The sequence below is a fragment of the Cyclopterus lumpus genome, chromosome 8 (genome assembly GCF_009769545.1).
Source record: "Cyclopterus lumpus isolate fCycLum1 chromosome 8, fCycLum1.pri, whole genome shotgun sequence".
Lineage (NCBI taxonomy): Eukaryota > Metazoa > Chordata > Actinopteri > Perciformes > Cyclopteridae > Cyclopterus > Cyclopterus lumpus.
In genome coordinates, this window is record NC_046973.1 from 7,013,372 (window position 1) to 7,033,148 (window position 19,777).

The following is a 19,777-nucleotide window of genomic DNA, read 5'->3' on the forward strand; positions in this document are numbered from 1 at the left end:
GTTAAATAACTTGACTTCCCAGCAGCTCTTTTACTCAATCATTGGCACTAGCCAGTAGCTTTCAAGTGCTGACCAGTAGTGTCCTCCTCTTTTTCCTGAATTTGTTGGGTTGATATTAGAAACTCCAAAACCTAAAGGATTTATAGTCTGTATGATTTTACCAGGGTGATGGAAATACTTTGGACTCTTGGGACGCTGTTTAGGACCTCTTCCATTTTGACAAGTCGTCCTTGTTCTCGACTGCATTTACATCGCCCACAGCTATTAGTAGCTGTGCCAAATAATATGTAACCATGACGACAGTGTGACCATGCTCCATTGGGGCTGTCGCCTTGAAAACTTGCACAGCCAGTGACAGGTCAGACACCATGAAGGACAAACTCCCTAACAGTGTTGCCACGTTGCGGGTTCTGATCGCTAATGACCCCATTAGAACAATCAGGACAATGTAGACCCCCACAGCTGGAAGCAGTATTTCGGAGTTTGGTGCCTTCTGCAGGAATGGATACATGTAGATGTAGAAACCTCCTCCCACCGTGAACAGGATCAGATACAGAGAACGAGTCCAGAAGGAAGAGGAGGCATATGTTGCATAACGACTGGAGAGGAAGGTGATCGAGTACAGCAGATGAGCCACCGCAAATGCACCCATTCCTGGAACCGATGTGTGAGATGTTAAGGACAAACATAGCAGTTAAATCAATTATTTGCAATATGCAAATCTTTGGAGCTTGAAGTTAGAAGGTTCCACTGATTGCATGTAAATCAAAAAAATAGATCTTATTGTTTCTTTTTTAAATTACATGTATTACCATATAGGCAAGGCTAATTTATTCTCTAATTATAAAGAAAGCCAGCTTGATTTGCAATTTGCAAATACCTCAATTTGTGCTTCACTCATATACTAATCTCTAAACAGGATCTACCTTCACAAGTATAACCTGTAGACAACGGGACAAGAGTTGCGTTCCACATCGCATACTTTTTATTTCTATTTTTATTTTTAATACATGCTTCCTGATGCATGCAGTATGCATTCAATTAAGACATACCACTTCGTCATAACATGGCACCTTGAACTTTGACCCTCTTGCTCATATGTCTGCTGCGCCAAGGATTATGGGTCAATAGCTAGAAAAGCATTCTGGCATGCATACTGCAAAACGAGACAGGATGTGGTAGGCCAGAGCATCCTGGTATTTTTGACATACTGCATTTGACACACTATGTAACGGGAAGTACTCAACATTTTTCTTTTGAACGCACTGTCCGTTTTGATATCGGAAGCATTCTGGTTTCGGTTTGTTGTTCGGAGTAGTATTGATCAATCACGTTTGAGCAGGCTTTGGTTAAATCCAAGTAATCCGTCTGTATGGAGAGCAAAAGAAGCGGAAAACATTGGCTGAAATGCTATCGCCTGATCACTTAGCTTTATAGCGATTTTAAATCATCTTGTAAACTGGCTACTTGTGAAACAATCCTCTCAACTCTAGACCCCAGAATTATAGCACCTCGCCACCAGAGGCTTATCCATCGTCAGACCGATTGCCTGAGATGGGTTCTGAGATACAAACTCTTGTGCAAACTCTTACCATGCAGAAAAAGCTCAGGCCACACTAAGCAGCAGTCACCAACAGCAGAGAAAACCAATCCTCCCACCACACCCAGCACACTCCGACCTCCATTCCAGCTCAGCACTGCTGCAGCCAATAGGAGTATTGGTGCTGATTTGACACCTGCAGACATGATGGATGCGGGAGAGTCAGGTGTCCACAGGTAGAAGAACACACCTGCAGACAAAAAGAAAGGCAGGAGAGAAACAAGGAGAGCGCAGGACTAATAGAGAGGGAGGAACAGAAAGAAACGGGGAGATGAGTCACAACATGAATTAGGCTGAAATTAAGATTTAAGACAATTTGATCCTTTCCAAATGGAGAATGTTGTTTGTCAAACAACTATTGACCAGTGAATGTAAATAAATGATTTTTAGGTACCGTGTTTCTCCTCTGCCGCCTGTCATAGGCATCTGTCTCAAGGATGTCCATCGTCTCAGAATCAGCACTGTCGTGGACTCCAGCAGATCTCTCAGTTGGATGAACCGGTCTCGTCTTCTTGACACCTTCTACTTTCTTCTGTCTTTGCAGTCCTGTCGTCACATATAATCCTCAGATGCTCGTCTTGTTCCCTACTGTCTCGAATCTCTGCCACGTCTCTCTGCCTGTTGGTCTTTCATAGGAGTGAACTTTGGACCGATCTTTGCTGTCTGATTGCTCTCTGATAATCAATGTTCTCTGTGTTTGGAGTTCTCATGGACAAATGTCTGACCTTTGACCTTTTTCAGCTTTTTCAGCTATTTATTGCTGACATTAACTCACGAGGCGTAAGGTTGAACTAGCAGAAAGCTTATATGCTAAAGTTGATTTCTTACTTGTGAATTTACAATTATTGTTGGTAATGACAAATTAATAGTGAGAAAATGTCCAGAAAAGGACTTTCTTTAAACCTTGTAGGTGATGCAAAATGATCATCTCTGCCACTATGAAAAGAGAGATCAATAGTTCACTAATGTATGTCAAGGCTGGCAACTTAAACTCCAACACCATCCAATTTTCAAATTTATTTAATGTGAAAGCAAAAAAAACAGCTGCTGTACAAGATTATTTAAAGTTTTGTGGATGATAATCTTTTAAAAGAATAGAGATAAATAGCACATCGCATTGTTTGAGGGTCACTAGATGTTCACACGGCTTTAGATTTCTCCAAAAAATTAATTGTTACACTTTACAAGAAATTCAAAATGCCTCTGGATTTGAAGTCGTTTAAATGAATAGAGGAGGAGCTCAGCACGAATAATGATTAACTTCGGCCTCTCAGAGTCAAACTTTGTACTGTGCTTGCTCACAATTCCCGGAGTCGTGGTCTGGTTGTTGTGCTTCACGTTGGGAGTTCTGCTGGGGTTTGAGATTATCTGGTGAGGAGAGCAATAAATACAAAGTGTTTTACTAGTAAATATAGTAAGTAGGGTCAAAAGCATCCATGTGTGTGTGTTGGTTTGTGTGTTCAAGTTGCAGGTGAATGTTCTTTTCCCAGCATGTTTCCTTTGTCAGCAGATGACATGGCAACCAGCTCTTCCTCCCAAAGGATTGGAGTTGTAGGCTACGGACACCTAGGTCTGAACTCTCCCCCTCACACTTCACACACTTTCTGCCATACATCCTTTTGAGTCTTTTAGCTGTGGTGTTAAGCTCTATTCATTGTGTGTGTGTGTGTGTGTGTGTGTGTGTGTGTGTGTGTGTGTGTGTGTGTGTGTGTGTGTCTTCTTCAGGGCAGTACCTGGTGGAGAGGATCCTTAAAGATGGAGCTGCTCTCGGTCTAACACTGGCTTTCGTTTGGAACAGAAATTCTGACAAGCTTAAAGGTTTAGTTCCTGATGACCTCATACTTGGTGACCTATCATCCTTTTCAGACAGGTGCAAAAACACACATAAGTAATATAAACCTGTATGCATAACACCAGTATTTGCATCTTATATGATCTCTGTGCTGCCGTAGACAACATGCTTGACATCATTTGAGAACACTGTTTCGTAAAACTGTTTTCTTTTGACAGGCGATGTGATGTGATTATAGAGGTGTGTCATCCACAGATAGTGAAAGAATTTGGCTTTCACTTCCTCTCTCAGTCTCATTTCATGGTAAGCTTCTCCTCTGTTATTGTGGGAAATATGGTTTCTCAAAACAGAGTATTTCTATTAATCTTTTGTATTTTATATATATATATATATATATATATATATATATATATATATATATATATATTATGTTCCTGCTCCTTAACTGTAAGAAGACTAAAACATATAAGAATAAGACAAGTGTACTTGTGTTGATAAGTGAGGTTTGTATTTGGCTGGTCTTGGTCTATTCTAAAAAGGATATTTAGTTATTACAGTCTTTTGGGGTTCTGTATTTTAGGAATTGTCCATATGTTTGGCCTACATTTCAACATGGTAGCATTGCATTCTTTTGTTGTCTCCAACAGATGATAATGAAATTCTTAAAATCAAATCCTCTCTGCATTTATCCATAACAGAAAATGAGAACACATGAGCTGACACAAAGTTTTAGCAGTTTTGACTGTTCATCCCAGAATTATCACATCCTCTTTTGTGCCTTTTTTTCTCCTCCTCTCAGGTGGGCTCTCCTTCTGCCCTCTCTGATCCTAGTCTGAACCAGAAGCTGCATCAGGCGGCTCAGCAGTCTGGTAGGACACTCTACATCCCCAGTGGTGCATTGTGGGGAGGCCAGGACATCCAGAGGCTGAATGACAGTGGAGCCTTGAAGGTACAATCACACTGGGGCAGTGCAGGTGTGGTGATAGCAAAAGGCATGTAGTGTCCATCCTGGAGTTTTTTTAAATTTTTTAAAACTTTTTATTTATAGATTTTTTTAAGTAACAAAGAATGCGACAAAACATTGTAAATGACAAAAAGAAGATTCAAATAAATAAATAGATAAATGAAGAAAATTAAAAACAATAGGGTCAACAATCGCTCTTTACACTATTTAGGACCATTCTTTTCTGGTCATTTAATCCCTTGAATGCTATCCACTTCTCCCAGCGCTGCTCATGGGTCCCTGATTTTAACCTTAGAAAATTAGTCATTTTTTCCATATTGTGTATTTCCTCAACAATGTCCAGACACTGTCTTTGGCTTTGGGGGGGTCACTTTTAATCCAGCTCCTTGTGATGCCCTTTTTAGTTGCCAGTATCAAGATTTTATAGTTGTCTTTCTTATGAATAACATCACCAGGTATTAGTCCCAGATAAACGATCCGTGGGTCCCTGGGGATCTTATAGCTTAAGATCTCCTCCAGAGTCTAAATGACTTTGTCCCAGTATGTTTGAAGTTTTGAGCATGACCAAAACATGTGTGAGTGGTTGGCATTCATCTGTCCACACTCTCTCCAGCATGGCTGCTCTTTATCTAATTGTTTATATTTTGTGTGTGGTGTAATAAAAAAGCGGATTAAGTTCTTCCAACCAAATTCCCTCTATTTTCTAGAACTAGTGGAAGTCTGTTGCGTTGTACACATGGAATGCCAATCACTATTCGACAATTTGATGTTCAGTTCTACTTCCCATTTCAGTTTTACATATAGTGTGTTACTTCCGATTCGTTTTTGTAAACTACTGTACAGTTTGGAGACCAACTTTGAGGGGGTTTGTTTGTAGGCACGTGTCAACACTTTGATCACTTCATTACCTTCTGCTGATATTCCTTTTTTAATTTCTGTATCGTAGAAGTGTCTTAGCTGTAAATATCTGAAGAGGTCCCTGTTTCCTAAATTAAATTCTCTTTTGAGTTTTTCAAAAGTTTTAAAAGTGTTTCCCTCTATAAGTGTACATACTGCAGTTATTCCTCTTTCTCTCCAGCGAACTACTATCTATCTGTCCAGGTCTAAACCTGGGGGTCATAGAGGGCCAGATCAAAAGCTTACTGTCTCCTTCCAATTTGTATTTCTTGACTATCTCCTTCCAGATATCCAATCTAAAATGGAATGTTCTCCCTTTGGTCAGTGTAATATTTTCCTTCTAGTCTGGCCTGGGGTTGAGATTGGCCCAGATTTAATTAAATATGTTTCCATCCAGCTTGATACTCCGGGGAGCACCAATATACAATGTATCTAAACCATGTGGAGGGTTTAAATGTGTTTCTTCTCTTGACTTGTTTTCAGGCTTTGTTTATAAGAATGTCCAAGCATCCATCCTGCTTCCGGCTGACTGGAGACGTCCTCTCTGATTGGACGGAGGAAGAGGGCAGGCGTGTTTTATTCAGAGGCTCAGTGGCAGAGTTGTGCCCACTTGCTCCAAACAACGTTAACACCATGGCAGCAGCAGCAGTGGCAGCAGGAGCACTTGGCTTTACTGGCGTCCAGGGAGAGATCGTGTCTGACACAGCGTGAGTCTTTCTAAAAATCAGATTGAGCAAATACAGCCATTCATAGCTGTTTAAATCACGCTATTCATACCTCTTCATGCCCCAGGTTAAGTGACTACCATGTGGTTGAGGTGGAGGTGACTGGGCCCAGTGGCTTTTCAGTGCACACAGTGAGGAGGAATCCAGCCAGACTCGGAGCTGTAACCGGCAGTGCAACATACAACTCCTTCTGGAATAGTTTACTCGGTGAGTCCTGCGTGGTCGGATCCTTTACTTTAGTGTGAAAGAACCCAATCTAAAAATACTTCATTATGAGTGCAAGCCCTGCATTCATATGTATGCTAAAGTAAAAGTACAGAAGTATTATCAGCAAAGTGTACGGATGTTTATAGTGTCAAAAGGCCCCTGTGACTTATTAATATAGCAGGATCAGATATTGTTAATACTAATGCATCCATTAATCATAAGCATTTTATTGGTAACCTATATGGGGAGGAACTAGTTTATATCCAGTAGGTAGGGGTTACTAACCTGGACAACTTGTGACAAAAGGGTCTGAGGAGTTGTGAGATGATTAATGGGTTTGGAAAATGAAGAACAAAAAATCCCAGACAAACGTATGTATGAACTTCCCTTTGATCTTCACTGTTGTGAAATAGAGGACTAGTTTCCCTCCTTGGGTGCTCAAACAAATGAAATCATCGTCTTGGAACTTTCCACAGACGTCTCATATAACAATAAAACATTTTCTAGCAAAAAGGTTGGATCTTTAACAATGTGATTTATTTACTAAAATGATCACCTGTTTTGCTTATAAAATCTTAATTTGAAAGGTAACTTGTATTAACAGCTGTCAGAGGAATTAAGTGTCAAAAGAACAGTATTTTAAAGTCCCCCTGTAGTTTAGAGGTTAAACCATTACTGCTGTCAGTTTGATTGAACAGTGAGTTAGTTAGTGTGTCATAACATTAGTGTTTAGGTAATTAAAAAACTCATAAATGTGTTGATGTGCAAATAAGTAAATTGTTAGCAGTTCTGCTTTTCCCCTTTATATTCTTTTTTTCTTTTAGTTTGCAAAGGTCACGGGGGCCGAGTTTACTTGTGCTGAAGCGGATGACAACTCTGCAGGATTCCCTGCAACGCAGCCAGAAGCTTAAGATAAATCAGTGTGTACGGTGTCACTGGATTCTGATGTTACTGAGAACTTGAAAACCCACAGAGCCTTGAATATGTGTGTTCCAATAAACTGCATGCAAACAAAGAACAAAGAGAACGTTATCATACAGGTATATACATATTTCAACTTTATTAGTTAATCTGGTGCAAGATTGTAACACATGATAAAACTCTTACAGGGAGGGGATCATACGTAAAATTATTTTCTCTTATTTGTCCGCCATCTCTTATATTCTTTACCTGAAAACATTGTTACCATCTCAGTCCCTTTTTTCCCTCCCTTTCTGTCTCACCTTTATTCCCTTCACAATTTAATACTTGTCAAAACAGGCAAACCCAGGGATAATCAGTAATAATCCACACAAGCGCAGACAGAAAAAGAGTCTGAGGTTTTTTGTGATTAACACTGAAGGGCTTTGATACAATAAGGCGCAGAACAAAAATGAAAACACACACACACTATTCTCAGAATGAGAAAACCTTATGTTTTTGATGCTATTTGTTGTTGCTGTGTGTGTATTATATTTTCACTCTATGAAGTTGTGTAGTAAACAAGGCATTTGAAAGAAAGAAAAAGATGCTACAAGGTGGACAATTGTGTTCAAGTCTCTGTATCATTACCATCATCATCATCATCATCATTACTGCACTTCTGTACTCGGAGTCTTCACATGAGCCTTTTTTAAACCAGGAAAATAGTTTTGATTGTGCCCAGTTGACACTCTGGTGGCATAAAGGAGGGTTGTGTTCTTTTCCTGCTCTGACCCACATTTGAATCAAGTATAAAAAAAACTTCCAGCTTCTCAAAATAGTCCTCTATTATTGTTACAATGTTTTCGACCTACAGTATGTTATCCAGTGTTAGTACACTACAAAATCCAGCAATCCTGATTTGTTTTCAATATTGAGCTGTCGTTCAGCCCTTTCTAGCTGCTGCATTTACTCCTCAAAGCAAACTACTGAGTCGCACTGCTGGTGGAACTGAAACAATACCAAAACATATCAAATGGACAGATATTTTCTAAAAACTCTGAGGTACGAACAGGTTGGGAAGACACTGACAGTGATGCAATTTTCACAACAAGCCGATATTAAATTCATCTCTCGTATTCAAACAACTATAAATTACATGGATGACTTTAAACGATTGCCACAGATAAAGTTTCACTAGTGAGGTTCAGCATGTACGTATGTGTTTGTGCATATCTCAGTTGTTCTCCATCGTGACACCATCGCCGTTTCCATTGGCCCCCGGGACAGCAGAAGACTTATTTTTGAATGGCAGAGCGTAGGGCTGGCGGATGTTCACTCGGTCCTTTTCCGCCTCCACATCCTCGTCATAGCGTTCGTCTTCGTCGTTGTCCTCGGCCTCGCTGTGGCGGGGGGAAGAGTGGCGGGACAGAGCTGGAGACGGAGGCACAGAGGCTGGTCGAGGGTAACGGAAACCTGAGGTCTGATGGGCGAGAAACAAGACACATCAGAATCTCAATCAGTGTGTCAATTTGTGAAATAACAATAAATAGTGAAAACTTGGCATATCTCTCATCCAAACACACGTGTTAACTTACTGAGGTGGGCTTATGAAGATCATACATGTAAGTGTCAGGGAAGGCTTTAGCCAGGGCCATATGACGGGCAGATATATAATACTAGTGCAGAAAACAAGAAAAAAACCACATTAATCCATTTTGAAGTTGAGCAATGATCACACAAAATATTACTTTCAGATTTTGAATCTAACCCTGCCGAGGTATCTCCAGTCCAAGAGTTCGCTCAGACGCTCAGTCCGGTTCCTCTGGATGATTCGCTGGCGCCGGCTCTGCTTGCAAAACTGAAACAGGAAGGACGTGAGCTGGTTACACGACTCGTCGACCCCCCGATACCGACGGTCCAGGATGTAAATACCTGCAAAAAGAAGCACATTGATGTGAAAGAAAGCATCAGTTATCCCTGGCTATCTTTTATAAGAGAATCTTAGAGTTAAACAGATAAAGTATGAAAAACGCACCGTATGCTGAGGGGTCTGCTATGTGCTCCTCCATGAAACAGCCAAAGCCCGACAGGTTAGTTGAGATTGATGGAATTCCCATGACTGTGCACTCAGCTGACGATGACAGAAACAGTGAGGCCCGATTAATAATTTTGATATTATACAATAAACCCACGTACATAAACACACCTTGTCAGCATGCATGAGTCATACCTGGCGTGTAGCCCCAAGGCTCGTAGTAAGAGGGAAAGACGCCGAGGTGGCAGCCTCTTACAAACTCCTCATAATCCATTGGAAGTAGAGGAGAGGTGGACGAAAGGAATTCAGGATGGAAGATAATCTAAAAAGGAGGGAGAAACAACAAGAGATAACAAGTACCACAAATTAATCTTAGTGTACTGTATATAAGCAAACTTGTCTACACTCTTGCTGAAGAACATCACGTACAAATGATGAGAAGAAATATTTTTTGTGGCCGTTTATGGACCACTGACGGCTGGCCTTACCTTGACACGGTCAGCAGAGCTGTTGAAAAGGCCGATACGGCGGACACAGTTCAGGATGGGGTCGCCGCTGTCCTCCAGCATGTTGTGGGTGCAGATTGGAGGCTGGCATTGCCTCTGAGTCGCAAAGATGGCACGCTTCATTATGGTAAAATCCTCTTTGTCCAGAATCTTTGACACATCTGGCAGTTGTCCACTGATGAAAACAGCTTGTTTTAGACTTGTAAAATGACTACGATTACATCTTTATTCGCATGAATAGACTCATCCAGCTTGTTTCAACAATGGCGACACAAAGTCTAAATTTTGTAGAGAATTTAAATCGAGGTGTATCTAGGTCTGATAGGAAAAGTGATGATTACGTGTATCTACAGGTGGGCTGTTTCTTACCTTTTATTTGATGGCGTTATAAGACAGGTCATTCTATATGTTACAGATTTAATTAAATAGACTGAAAGTGGCCAACTTACACTAGAAGTGACTCATAGAGTTTCTTTCCGAAACGTTCCTTCACAGTCTGAGCAGTATCCCTGTCAGCGAAAATAAATAAGTTTTTATTAGACAACTTCAAAACCCTTTTTAGATTGGATGAGTGAAGCACTTTGGCTGTCTGGCTTCATCTGGTTGCACATAAGAAACCTCACCAGAGCTGTTTCCTGACTGCTTGGCCCTTCAAGGTCTCCACATTGAAGTTGTTTGTCCGAGCTGGCATGATGAAGAATGCAATGACGGTCACGTCACTGTGATTGACCTGCAACAGTCAGACCATACAGGAATATGGGATTACATTTTTACACCAAAGATTCACCATCGTCCTTCTCTCCCACAAACACACACACACACACACACACACACACATACATTTGTTGACACAACTACACACTTACCCTCAGTAGATAGTTGAGTCTGGCTAAAGCTTCCAAGAAGATGTCGGCTCCTTTGTTGGAGAACTCGTACCTTCCAGCGATAAAGAGGAACAAAGTCTTGTCCAGGTTGAAGTCGAGGTGCCTGGTGGTCAAACACAAAGAGCTGGATGAGTTTAGCGGTTACAATCAGCACATTCTGGTCGTATAATTGTTTACTATAATAACAGTTTGGACTGTGCTGTGAATGTTGAGTGATGGCCGTCTGACCCGTAGAAGTGTCCCCTGACGAACTCCTGAATCCGATTCTTGCTCTGAGCGTGGAGGTTTTGAAACTCGTGCACGGCTGAAAACTTCTTCACGTTGAGCCCATTGGGAGTGACAATGTCTGTTTGTGGTGGGAGAGGATAAGGGCATTGAATGCAAAACACAGACACAAAGGAACAGTTAGTTAAGGAGATAACTAGCCTGGTAGCTAACTTTGTGAATTAATGCATGCAAGTTTAAGGCATTCAGGAAGAAAGCAGTGAGAAATACATCATATCCTCGCACATTCAAGTCCTGCCATGTCTGACCAGTGGCAAATGACGAGAGGAAGTTTCTGCATTTCACACATCAAATCGCCTCCACACACCTGGTGCCCTCTTGAGCAGGTACTCTGCCTCAATGGCTGTGATCTGTGACACAGTGGTGAAGACATGAGCACAGTGAGCAGCCGCCCGCTCCAAACAGTAGCGGTGGTAAATCTGTCTGTCGCCTGCTTCCTTATCCACGTTGAACTGAATAGGACACAAAGAGGAGAGGGAGAGTGCGATGAAGTGTACATTTCTTGTTGAATATCCGTCTGATTATGTGTTCATTTCTAATCTACCTACATAAGAATTAAAGTCGGCCTGACAGTTAAATGGCCTCTTTCTATTATTTAGTTTTTGCTTTAATACATTGCTGCTTAATAAAATGTACACAATACAGACACGCACATCTGCAAGTTTGTTATAGAAGTCCACACTTCCAGCACACAGGTATCGTCCCAGCAGTGTGGCATGAGTAGTGAAGATGGTTGCGATGGGCAGCTTTCTATGTCTACACAACACTAAGCCCAGGCCGGCCAACCACTCATGGAAATGGGCCACGATGTGCGGAGGCTCCTCACTCTGGGCTGCAAACTGAAATACATGAGAAAATAGGGTTAATAGGGATTACACACATACACACCAATATGCATTAAAATACAACTTATTTTCATGCATCTTACAGGGTTTTGACATTGCAAGCATTCAAAATGGTCAAGGAGATCAATCCATCTTCTTTCTGCATAGTATTAAAAACCTCTTTTTGACATGACTAAAACTAATTTAACATCACATTTTTATAGACATTGTTGTCACTTAAAGTCCTCTTGCTGCTGACCTCTCCCAGAAGCCAGGCAGTCAGGAAGCCAAACAGCACGGCATCGTTGGCCTCACGGTCAAACCATGGCACGCCGATGTCACAAAGGTCCCACAATTCCCTCTTCCAGCTGTCAAGAGACCAGGCAGTAAACGCAACATCAATCAGAACAACATAGGGACTGCCCTCAATAAGCCAGCGCCCAAAGTAGACCTGCAGGGAAAAGGAGAAACGGGTGAGAGGGGAAATATTTTATTTAATTGGTTTCGTCCTTCTGTTTCTAATTGATACTTAATTTACTTGCAGGGAACTAAAACTGGATTTAAAACATAGTCTAACCACACAATCTTAAATTAACCTTGATGAAGTGTGTCTAGCTGACACAGATAGCAATACAAGTAAGTCACTTTAAGCTTCAAGTGTGGCTGAACTGGAATGCAGGACATAATTATATGTACTAATACACCTACATATCTTAAAAACACATTTTCATTCAACGAACTGTGCTCTGGTGCTTGTATATTGTGAACCAGATAGGCTGCACTATCCCTTTAAAAAAACACCACTCCTACCCTTGACCCATAACTCCACTGCACTCCCAGTGCACACACACACACACACACACACCTATTTCTGGAGTGTGTTTTTGAGACAGAGAGACACTGATACAACCTCTAACCTTTGAGAGGAAATGTCACTGGATTTAGAGACGTGGTTAAGGCCGAGTATGAAAGAGGGGATGATCTCCAACTGGGCTTGTAAGTGTAGTTCACATTCACCACACATATTCTCAAATCTCACTCTATAAACCCTCCAACTATTTGTAGTAATAATGAATGTCCTTGAGTGGAACATACAAATGTAACTCTGAGGCGTATATGTGTTTACTGTGTACGTGTGGTAGTACCTTACACCCACTGGAGTTCATCTTGTCAATGGTTCTCTTCAGCACGGGGTTAGTGGGCTCAATCAGCTCCACCTGAGTGCGCACGTTGCTCTCCACGTAAGGGCCCACCAGGAAATAGTTCTCCCCCCATTCCTCTGCGGTCAGACGGGCTTTGGTTTGGATGACGGTGTAGATGCCTCCAACTTCACACATGCAGCAAACATGCCACACAAAGTAGAGACAAAGATAAAATATGATTCAACCTGAAATATACAAGGGATTATGCTGACAGGTCTCTCTTACAACTAGAAATTATCTGAAGGTATAACCTGTGGGAATTATCAAGATTAGACATATATACGGAAACTACAAACGTTTTCATTACATTACACTGACGCTTTTATCCAAAGCAACTTACAAAGTGCATTCAACATGTATTTTCATGAAGTGTTTACATATGGAAACCATTTATTTTAACAAACTTTAAAAAGTAAGTGGAGACACAAATGCCCTCAAGCAAGGACCACATTTCCACACACACACTCACACACTTGCCTTTGTTAGCAACCTCCCACGCAATTTCAAAAAGAACAGCGTCCTCCAAATCAAACTCCTCGTCCCACTCCTCCAGTCCTGACAGGGACGTGACAGAGAGGCTGCGAGCCAGCGGCATACTGGGTAAACATAGAACACACTCAGCTGAGATGGGAGCACCTTCCAACTGTGTTACAAGGTACATGACACACTGTCATGTACCTTTGTGAACAATTCACACTTAGAACAAGGATTTTACATCTAAACGTCTTCTTTGTTTTGCCATATAACATTAATTTTGGGATACAAAAGCATGTTTACATTTTCAATGACAAACAGACTTTAAACTAATTGCTTGACATTACAGAAACTGAAGGATTAAATTTTCTTTCTAATGTATCAATGCAAAGTTTCTCTGGATAATAGCATTACCTTGTGTAAATGACACATTTTATAAACAGCCTAACATTTTGCAAGTATGTCATCAACCAACCACTTATCCTATTTCACAAAACTATTACATTATACCTCTGTGGTGTAATCAGTCTTTTTAGATTATTTTACCATTAAAACAAAAACCTTTCTGGTAAAATGATTGAATTTGTACAAACATATTTTTTTAAAGATTGGATTCTTCAAAATGTTGACTTTGTAATATACTGTATGCTTTAAACATTTAAAATGTATTGTGACTTAATAAGCCTAACCGTTGGCTGTTATTATAGAAACCACTGTAGCAAACACACAGCACTGAAGTGATATATTGATTGATAGGTATTCAACGTATACGTGTGTATGTGCGTGAGCGAGTGTGTGTCACAGTATTTGCTCTGTCTATAATCTGTGATGGTCAAAGGGCTTCTTCTGCCTACAACTGCTTTTAACAACATCACACACACACACACACACACACACACACACACACACACACACACACACACACACACACACACACACACACACACACACACACACACACACACACACACACACACACACACACACACACACACACACACACACACACACACACACACACACACACACACACACACACACACACACACACACACACACACACACACACACAACAAGTTTGTTGTTTGAAACTGGTATCACAACTGAATCCTACTGCAGCAGGAGAAGTTTAATTACACATCTTCCTATTAGTGCTGGAGACATGTGCATTCCTGCTGACTGAGTGTGAGATGCACTGACAATACAACTAACGGTGTTACGGTCCTGCTTGCAGAAATAGTGCAACTTGCTGAACAATTGGGGGTGTCATGGGAAAAGAGGCAGTAAGGCTCATAAGGGCACGGATCAGGTAGAAACTTGATCTAGCCGTTCATGCTGTGGCACTTGTTGATATGCTACTATGACATTTTGAAATTGTGTTAAGATGTGGGAAAAACTACAGAAACTAACCTGTGCACCAAGACTGGGATACACACAGACTTCCACCTGTACAACAATCCTGTCCACAACTTTTTACACTGTTTCAGATATTCAAACTAAGTATAAGTAAGTGATTGTGCTGACTAGCTGAGAGCAGTGGACCAAATGGAGTTTGGTGTCAGTCTGTGACTGTCCACGCCTGATAACAGCCCAGATAAATCAGAACACTAATATGATTAAAAAGTGCTGTTCAAACTGATTACAAGCATCTTCTCAAATAAACTTTCCTTCATTTGCATGTCCCTCAGATATGCACACCAGACCACTTTCAAACATGTTTAAGAAAAATACTCTGCTTGGAATCATAATTTGTGTCAGATGTTTTTTTCCCACACAATATACATTGAATTACTTTATTAAAAATCTCCTAAATGACATGTACTACTTCTGCCTATATACATTATCTAGAATATAGAATATAAAAAGGCACATATTTTTCATTTCAACGTGAAAATAGCACAATATTCTGCAGAGACATTTAAGGGAAGTAAAGACAAGCCAACTTCATTTTTATTTTAGAGGAGCAATACTTTTAAAGGTTTTTTATAGTTTGGTTATGAACAAACCACCATCCTGTTAAAGAGAGTAATACCACAGTGATGAAGTGAACATTTCTTTGGGGCCCCTGGTGATTCTCTGGGGCACCCTCGCCTGCTTGGGACACCTCTTTGTGGATGCTATATAATGAACTACTGACAATCACACGGACATGCAGTAACAAGTATCCCCGTCATGCCCTTTACAATGTCATACCCTTTAACTCATATTTTGGTTTGAACGGCCCACTGGGCCTACAAGTCTGGGAAAGGACAAGACCCACACCAGGCAATAGAGGACACACTGCACGTCAATACACTAGAGGCGACAACAGAACAAAACAAACAGAATATGCATGCTGCTTTGTGTATCGTCTATGTTTCCTCATGAGTGAAAGAGCGAACGTGACATCAAGCACATACTGCAGCTGCTGACACGCGCATAGGACAAAGCGTCCCGATGCGCGTCCCCGTCTGTTGAGGAAGTATTATCATTATCATTTTGGAAAATAAAAAAAGACAGATTTCTGCTCACCCTTCGATTTAGTCCCAACTTCACGAAGATGAACAACACATTGGCAGCTGTCGCAGTCAATCCAAAGAAATGTAACCAGCTGAGAATGAGGGGAAAAAAGGGGGCGGATTTTCTAATGACAGCGATTCACATTGGTCTGGTGCGTTTGCTGTCAGATGAGGGGGATGGTCTGGGCTCGATTCAGGAAGAATGTCGTGTGAATGCGGGGTCTCTGCTATCACATTATTCATGAGCTCCATTCCTGCTGGCCTCAGTCTCCGTTTTTATCTCCGCCCCTGAACACAACGTGACGGGAATTGGGCGTTTTCCTCGGCCAAGGGACGCAATTGGCTGAGCGGAGGTTAAAGCGTGTTGCAGTGGTTGGGCAATTATCTTTTCATCCATACAATAGAGGGGGGTCAGGGGAAACCGGGCAACTCTTTTTTTATATTCCAATGAGGTTGGAGAGAGTTATTTATAATGTCTTCAAAGGCTGAGAGCATAGTTTTGAGAAAACAACGTGACCAGTGACATTAAGACACCCAACCCCCTCTACATATCTCTCTATCATGCACGGTCCCTTTCCACTGGCTGCCATATGTCTAAACTCCCACCACCTTCCATCCCTAAATAGTCTGAACACATATGTATTGGTAAATTAACCTGTGGTTAAAAAGAGTAATTATCTGAGACTCCTAATTTCAGAAAAGATCTTCATAGCTGAGGTGTCCCTGAGCAACGCACTACCCTCTTGCCAGTTTCAGAGATGTTGACTTGTGACCTTTGACTGTGTGTGCTTATCTGTGTCTGGAGGCCCATAGGTTCAAGACGTGTTCAATATTTTACCATTTCTAGAAAAACCATGACACTAAACCATAATTCAATTCAATTCAGTTTATTTTGTATAGCCCAATATCACAAATTACAAATTTGCCTCAGAGGGCTTTACAATCTGTACACATACGACATCCCTGTCCCAGGACCTCACATCGGATCAGGAAAAACTCCCCAAAAATAACCTTTGACATGGAAAAAAGGGAAGAAACCTTCAGGAAAGCAACAGAGGAGGATCCCTCTCCCCGGATGGACAGAAGCAATAGATGTCATGTGTACAGAATGAACAGCATTTACAAAGTTACATAAACACATTACATGAATATGACAATGTATGAATGGAACTCCAATCCATGAAACAGAAGGAGGTAGAGAGGAGGGGGGGCGGGGCGCATCAGCAGGGCCAACGCGGGAGGCCGGCTCACCAGGCATCAGACACCTCCAGGTCCAATGGACCCTATGAGACGTGAAGTCACAACGACTCTGGGGAGGAAGCAGAGTTAATAAGGTGCAATGGAGAGATGTAAATTCATCCATAAGGAGAGAGAGAAGAGGAGATAGGTGCTCAGTGTATCCTAAAACATCCCCCAGCAGCCTATAAGCCTATAGCAACATATCAAGGGGCTCGACCAGGGCAAACCTGATTCAGCCCTAACTATAAGCACTATCAAACAGGAAAGTCTTAAGTCTATTCTTGAATGAGGTGACTGTGTCTGCCTCCCGGACTGAAAGTGGAAGCTGGTTCCATAAAAGAGGAGCTTGATAACTGAAGGCTCTTGCTCCCATCCTACTTTTTAGGACTCTAGGAACCACAAGTAGCCCCGCATTTAGTGAGCGCAGCTCTCTAGTGGGGCAATATGGTACTACAAGCTCCTTAAGATATGATGGTGCATCACCAATCAAGGCTTTGTAGGTGAGGAGAAGAATTTTAAATGTGATTCTTGATTTTACAGGGAGCCAGTGTAGAGCAGCTAATACAGGAGTAATGTGATCTCTTTTCTTAGTTTTTGTGAGTACACGAGCTGCAGCATTCTGGATCAACTGGAGGGATTTAAGAGACTTATTAGAGCAGCCTGATAATAAGGAGTTGCAGTAATCTAATCTGGAAGTTACAAACGTGTGAACCAGCTTTTCTGCATCTTTTTGAGACAAGATGTGCCTGATTTTTGAAATGTTACGTAGATGAAAAAATGCAATCCTTGAGATTTGCTTAACATGGGAGTTAAAGGACAAGTCTCGGTCAAAGATAACGCAGAGATTCTTTAGTTGTGTTGGATGCCAGGGAAATGCCATCTACAGAAACCACATCAACAGATAATTGATCTCTGAGGTGTTCAGGGCACTTCAGTTTTGTCTGAGTTTAACATCAGAAAGGTGCAGGTCATCCATGTTGTTATGTCTTTAAGACATTCTTGAATTTTAGCGAGCTGGTTGGTCTCCTCTGGTTTGATCGATAGATATAATTGAGTATCGTCTGCATAGCAATGAAAGTTTATGCAGTGTTTCCTGATAATATTGCCCAAAGGAAGCATATATAAGGTAAATAAAATTGGTCCAAGCACAGAACCTTGTGGAACTCCGTGATTAACGTTGGTGGTTATTGAGGCTTCATCGTTTACAAATACAAATTGAGATCGATCTGATAAATAGGATTTAAACCAACTTAGTGCGGTACCTGAAATGCCAATCGACTGATCCAGTCTTTGTAATAGGATGTCATGATCAATGGTGTCGAACGCAGCACTAAGGTCTAATAATACTAGTACGGAGATGAGTCCTTTATCTGATGCAATTAGGAGGTCATTTGTAATTTTCACCAGTGCTGTCTCTGTGCTGTGGTGTTTTCTAAATCCTGACTGAAACTCCTCAAATAAACTATTCTGATGTAGGAAGTCGCACAACTGATTTGCGACTACTTTCTCAAGGATCTTAGAGAGGAAGGGAAGGTTAGAGATTGGTCTGTAGTTAGCCAACACCTCTGGATTAAGAGTGGGCTTTTTCAGGAGAGGTTTAATTACAGCTACTTTGAAGGAATGTGGTACATGCCCTGTTAGCAAAGACACATTAACAATATCCAGCAGAGAGGTGCCAATTAAAGGCAACACGTCTTTAAGCAGTCTCGTTGGGATGGGGTCTAAGAGACAGGTAGACGGTTTAGAAGTAGAAACCGTTGAAGACAATTGGTCTAGGTTAATGGGAGAAAAGCTATCCAAATATACACCAGGGCATACAGCCGTTTCCAAGGCCACTCCTCTTGACAGATCGGCAGTAGTTGAGGGCAAGAGATCATCAATCTTGCCTCTAATAGTTAAAATCTTGTCATTGAAGAAGTTCATGAAGTCATTACTACTGAGGTCGATAGGAATACACGGCTCCACAGAGCTGTGACTCTCTGTCAGCCTGGCTACAGTGCTAAAGAGAACCCTGGGGTTGTTGTTATTTTTCTCTATTACTGATGAGTAATAGGCTGCTCTGGCATTACGGAGAGCCTTTTTATATGTTTTAAGGATGTCTCGCCAAACTAAGCGTGATTCTTCCAGATTGGTGGAACACCATATGCTTTCGAGCTTTCGTGATGTTTGCTTTAGTTCGCGGGTCTGAGGGTTATACCAGGGAGCAAACCTCCTTTGCCTCACTGTCTTTTTCTTTAGTGGGGCTATCGAGTCTAGTGTCATTCTCAGTGAGCCTGTAGCACTATCGACAAGATGATCAATCTGGGACGGACTAAAGTTAGCACAGGAGTCCTCCGTCACATTGAGACGTGGTATTGAATCAAATGCAGAAGGAATCGCTTCTTTAAATTTAGCTACAGCACTGTCAGTTAGACATCTGGTGTAGAAACTTTTGACTAACGGTGTATACTCCGGAAGTATAAACTCAAAAGTTATGAGGTAATGGTCTGACAGAAGAGGGATCTGTGGGAAGACCTCCAAATGCTCAATGTCAATGCCATATGTAAGAACAAGGTCGAGGGTGTGGCCAAAGCAGTGAGTGGGTTTCTGTACTCTCTGACAGAAGCCAATCGAGTCCAACAATGAGATAAATGCAGTACTAAGGCAATCATTATCAATATCCACATGGGTATTAAAATCTCCTACAATAATAACCTTATCAGTTTTAAGGACAAAACTTGATAAACACTCTGAAAATTCAGA

At 41.4% G+C, this 19,777-nt stretch overlaps 3 protein-coding genes across 5 annotated transcripts; 1 reads left to right on the plus strand and 2 right to left on the minus strand.

Annotated features, from left to right (window-relative positions):
* Positions 1-199: 199 nt before the first annotated feature.
* tmem86b (transmembrane protein 86B) lies at positions 200-2,045 on the minus strand. Its single transcript, XM_034538554.1, has 3 exons — positions 1,995-2,045; positions 1,593-1,836; positions 200-654 (listed from the first exon to the last, which is right to left on the minus strand). Exons 1-3 carry the CDS (start codon positions 2,043-2,045, stop codon positions 200-202), a joined length of 750 nt encoding a protein of 249 aa, XP_034394445.1.
* aspdh (aspartate dehydrogenase domain containing) lies at positions 461-7,920 on the plus strand. 3 transcript variants are annotated; one of them, XM_034538553.1, is made up of 8 exons: positions 461-611; positions 3,111-3,170; positions 3,326-3,470; positions 3,611-3,695; positions 4,192-4,341; positions 5,737-5,960; positions 6,046-6,185; positions 7,010-7,918. In XM_034538553.1, exons 2-8 carry the CDS (start codon positions 3,116-3,118, stop codon positions 7,045-7,047), a joined length of 837 nt encoding a protein of 278 aa, XP_034394444.1. In that variant the 5' UTR covers positions 461-611; positions 3,111-3,115; the 3' UTR covers positions 7,048-7,918. The 3 variants fall into 3 exon arrangements, with proteins under 3 accessions (XP_034394444.1, XP_034394442.1, XP_034394441.1); XM_034538551.1 differs by lacking the exon at positions 461-611 and adding an exon at positions 2,479-2,971 and having other exon boundaries at positions 7,010-7,920; XM_034538550.1 differs by lacking the exon at positions 461-611 and having other exon boundaries at positions 2,479-3,170.
* Positions 7,221-16,067, minus strand: gys1 (glycogen synthase 1 (muscle)). The gene is made up of 16 exons (XM_034538549.1): positions 15,810-16,067; positions 13,302-13,420; positions 12,768-12,949; positions 11,882-12,073; positions 11,452-11,637; positions 11,106-11,250; positions 10,742-10,859; positions 10,496-10,616; positions 10,253-10,359; positions 10,079-10,138; positions 9,612-9,804; positions 9,319-9,445; positions 9,124-9,219; positions 8,857-9,020; positions 8,684-8,764; positions 7,221-8,568 (listed from the first exon to the last, which is right to left on the minus strand). The coding sequence occupies exons 2-16, from the start codon at positions 13,417-13,419 to the stop codon at positions 8,323-8,325; spliced, it is 2,136 nt and encodes a 711-aa protein (XP_034394440.1). The 5' UTR covers position 13,420; positions 15,810-16,067; the 3' UTR covers positions 7,221-8,322.
* Between the last annotated feature and the right edge of the window lie 3,710 nt (positions 16,068-19,777).

What these genes read in the sequence shown, in the direction of transcription:
- gys1 (XM_034538549.1), bottom strand. Translation starts at nt 13,419, where the DNA reads ATGCCGCTGGCTCGCAGCCTCTCTGTCACGTCCCTGTCAGGACTGGAG. An exon ending in GCAGTCAGGAAACAGCTCTG is followed by an intron (nt 10,139 to 10,252) that starts GTGAGGTTTCTT and finishes TTTCGCTGACAG; the next exon opens with GGATACTGCTCAGACTGTGA. An exon ending in CTCTATGAGTCACTTCTAGT is followed by an intron (nt 9,805 to 10,078) that starts GTAAGTTGGCCA and finishes TGTTTTCATCAG; the next exon opens with TGGACAACTGCCAGATGTGT.
- tmem86b (XM_034538554.1), bottom strand. Translation starts at nt 2,045, where the DNA reads ATGGACATCCTTGAGACAGATGCCTATGACAGGCGGCAGAGGAGAAAC. An exon ending in GGCGGCAGAGGAGAAACACG is followed by an intron (nt 1,837 to 1,994) that starts GTACCTAAAAAT and finishes CCTCTCTATTAG; the next exon opens with TCCTGCGCTCTCCTTGTTTC. An exon ending in GCCTGAGCTTTTTCTGCATG is followed by an intron (nt 655 to 1,592) that starts GTAAGAGTTTGC and finishes CATCGGTTCCAG; the next exon opens with GAATGGGTGCATTTGCGGTG.
- aspdh (XM_034538550.1), top strand. Translation starts at nt 3,092, where the DNA reads ATGTTTCCTTTGTCAGCAGATGACATGGCAACCAGCTCTTCCTCCCAA. An exon ending in TGTAGGCTACGGACACCTAG is followed by an intron (nt 3,171 to 3,325) that starts GTCTGAACTCTC and finishes TGTCTTCTTCAG; the next exon opens with GGCAGTACCTGGTGGAGAGG. An exon ending in TCTCTCAGTCTCATTTCATG is followed by an intron (nt 3,696 to 4,191) that starts GTAAGCTTCTCC and finishes TCCTCCTCTCAG; the next exon opens with GTGGGCTCTCCTTCTGCCCT.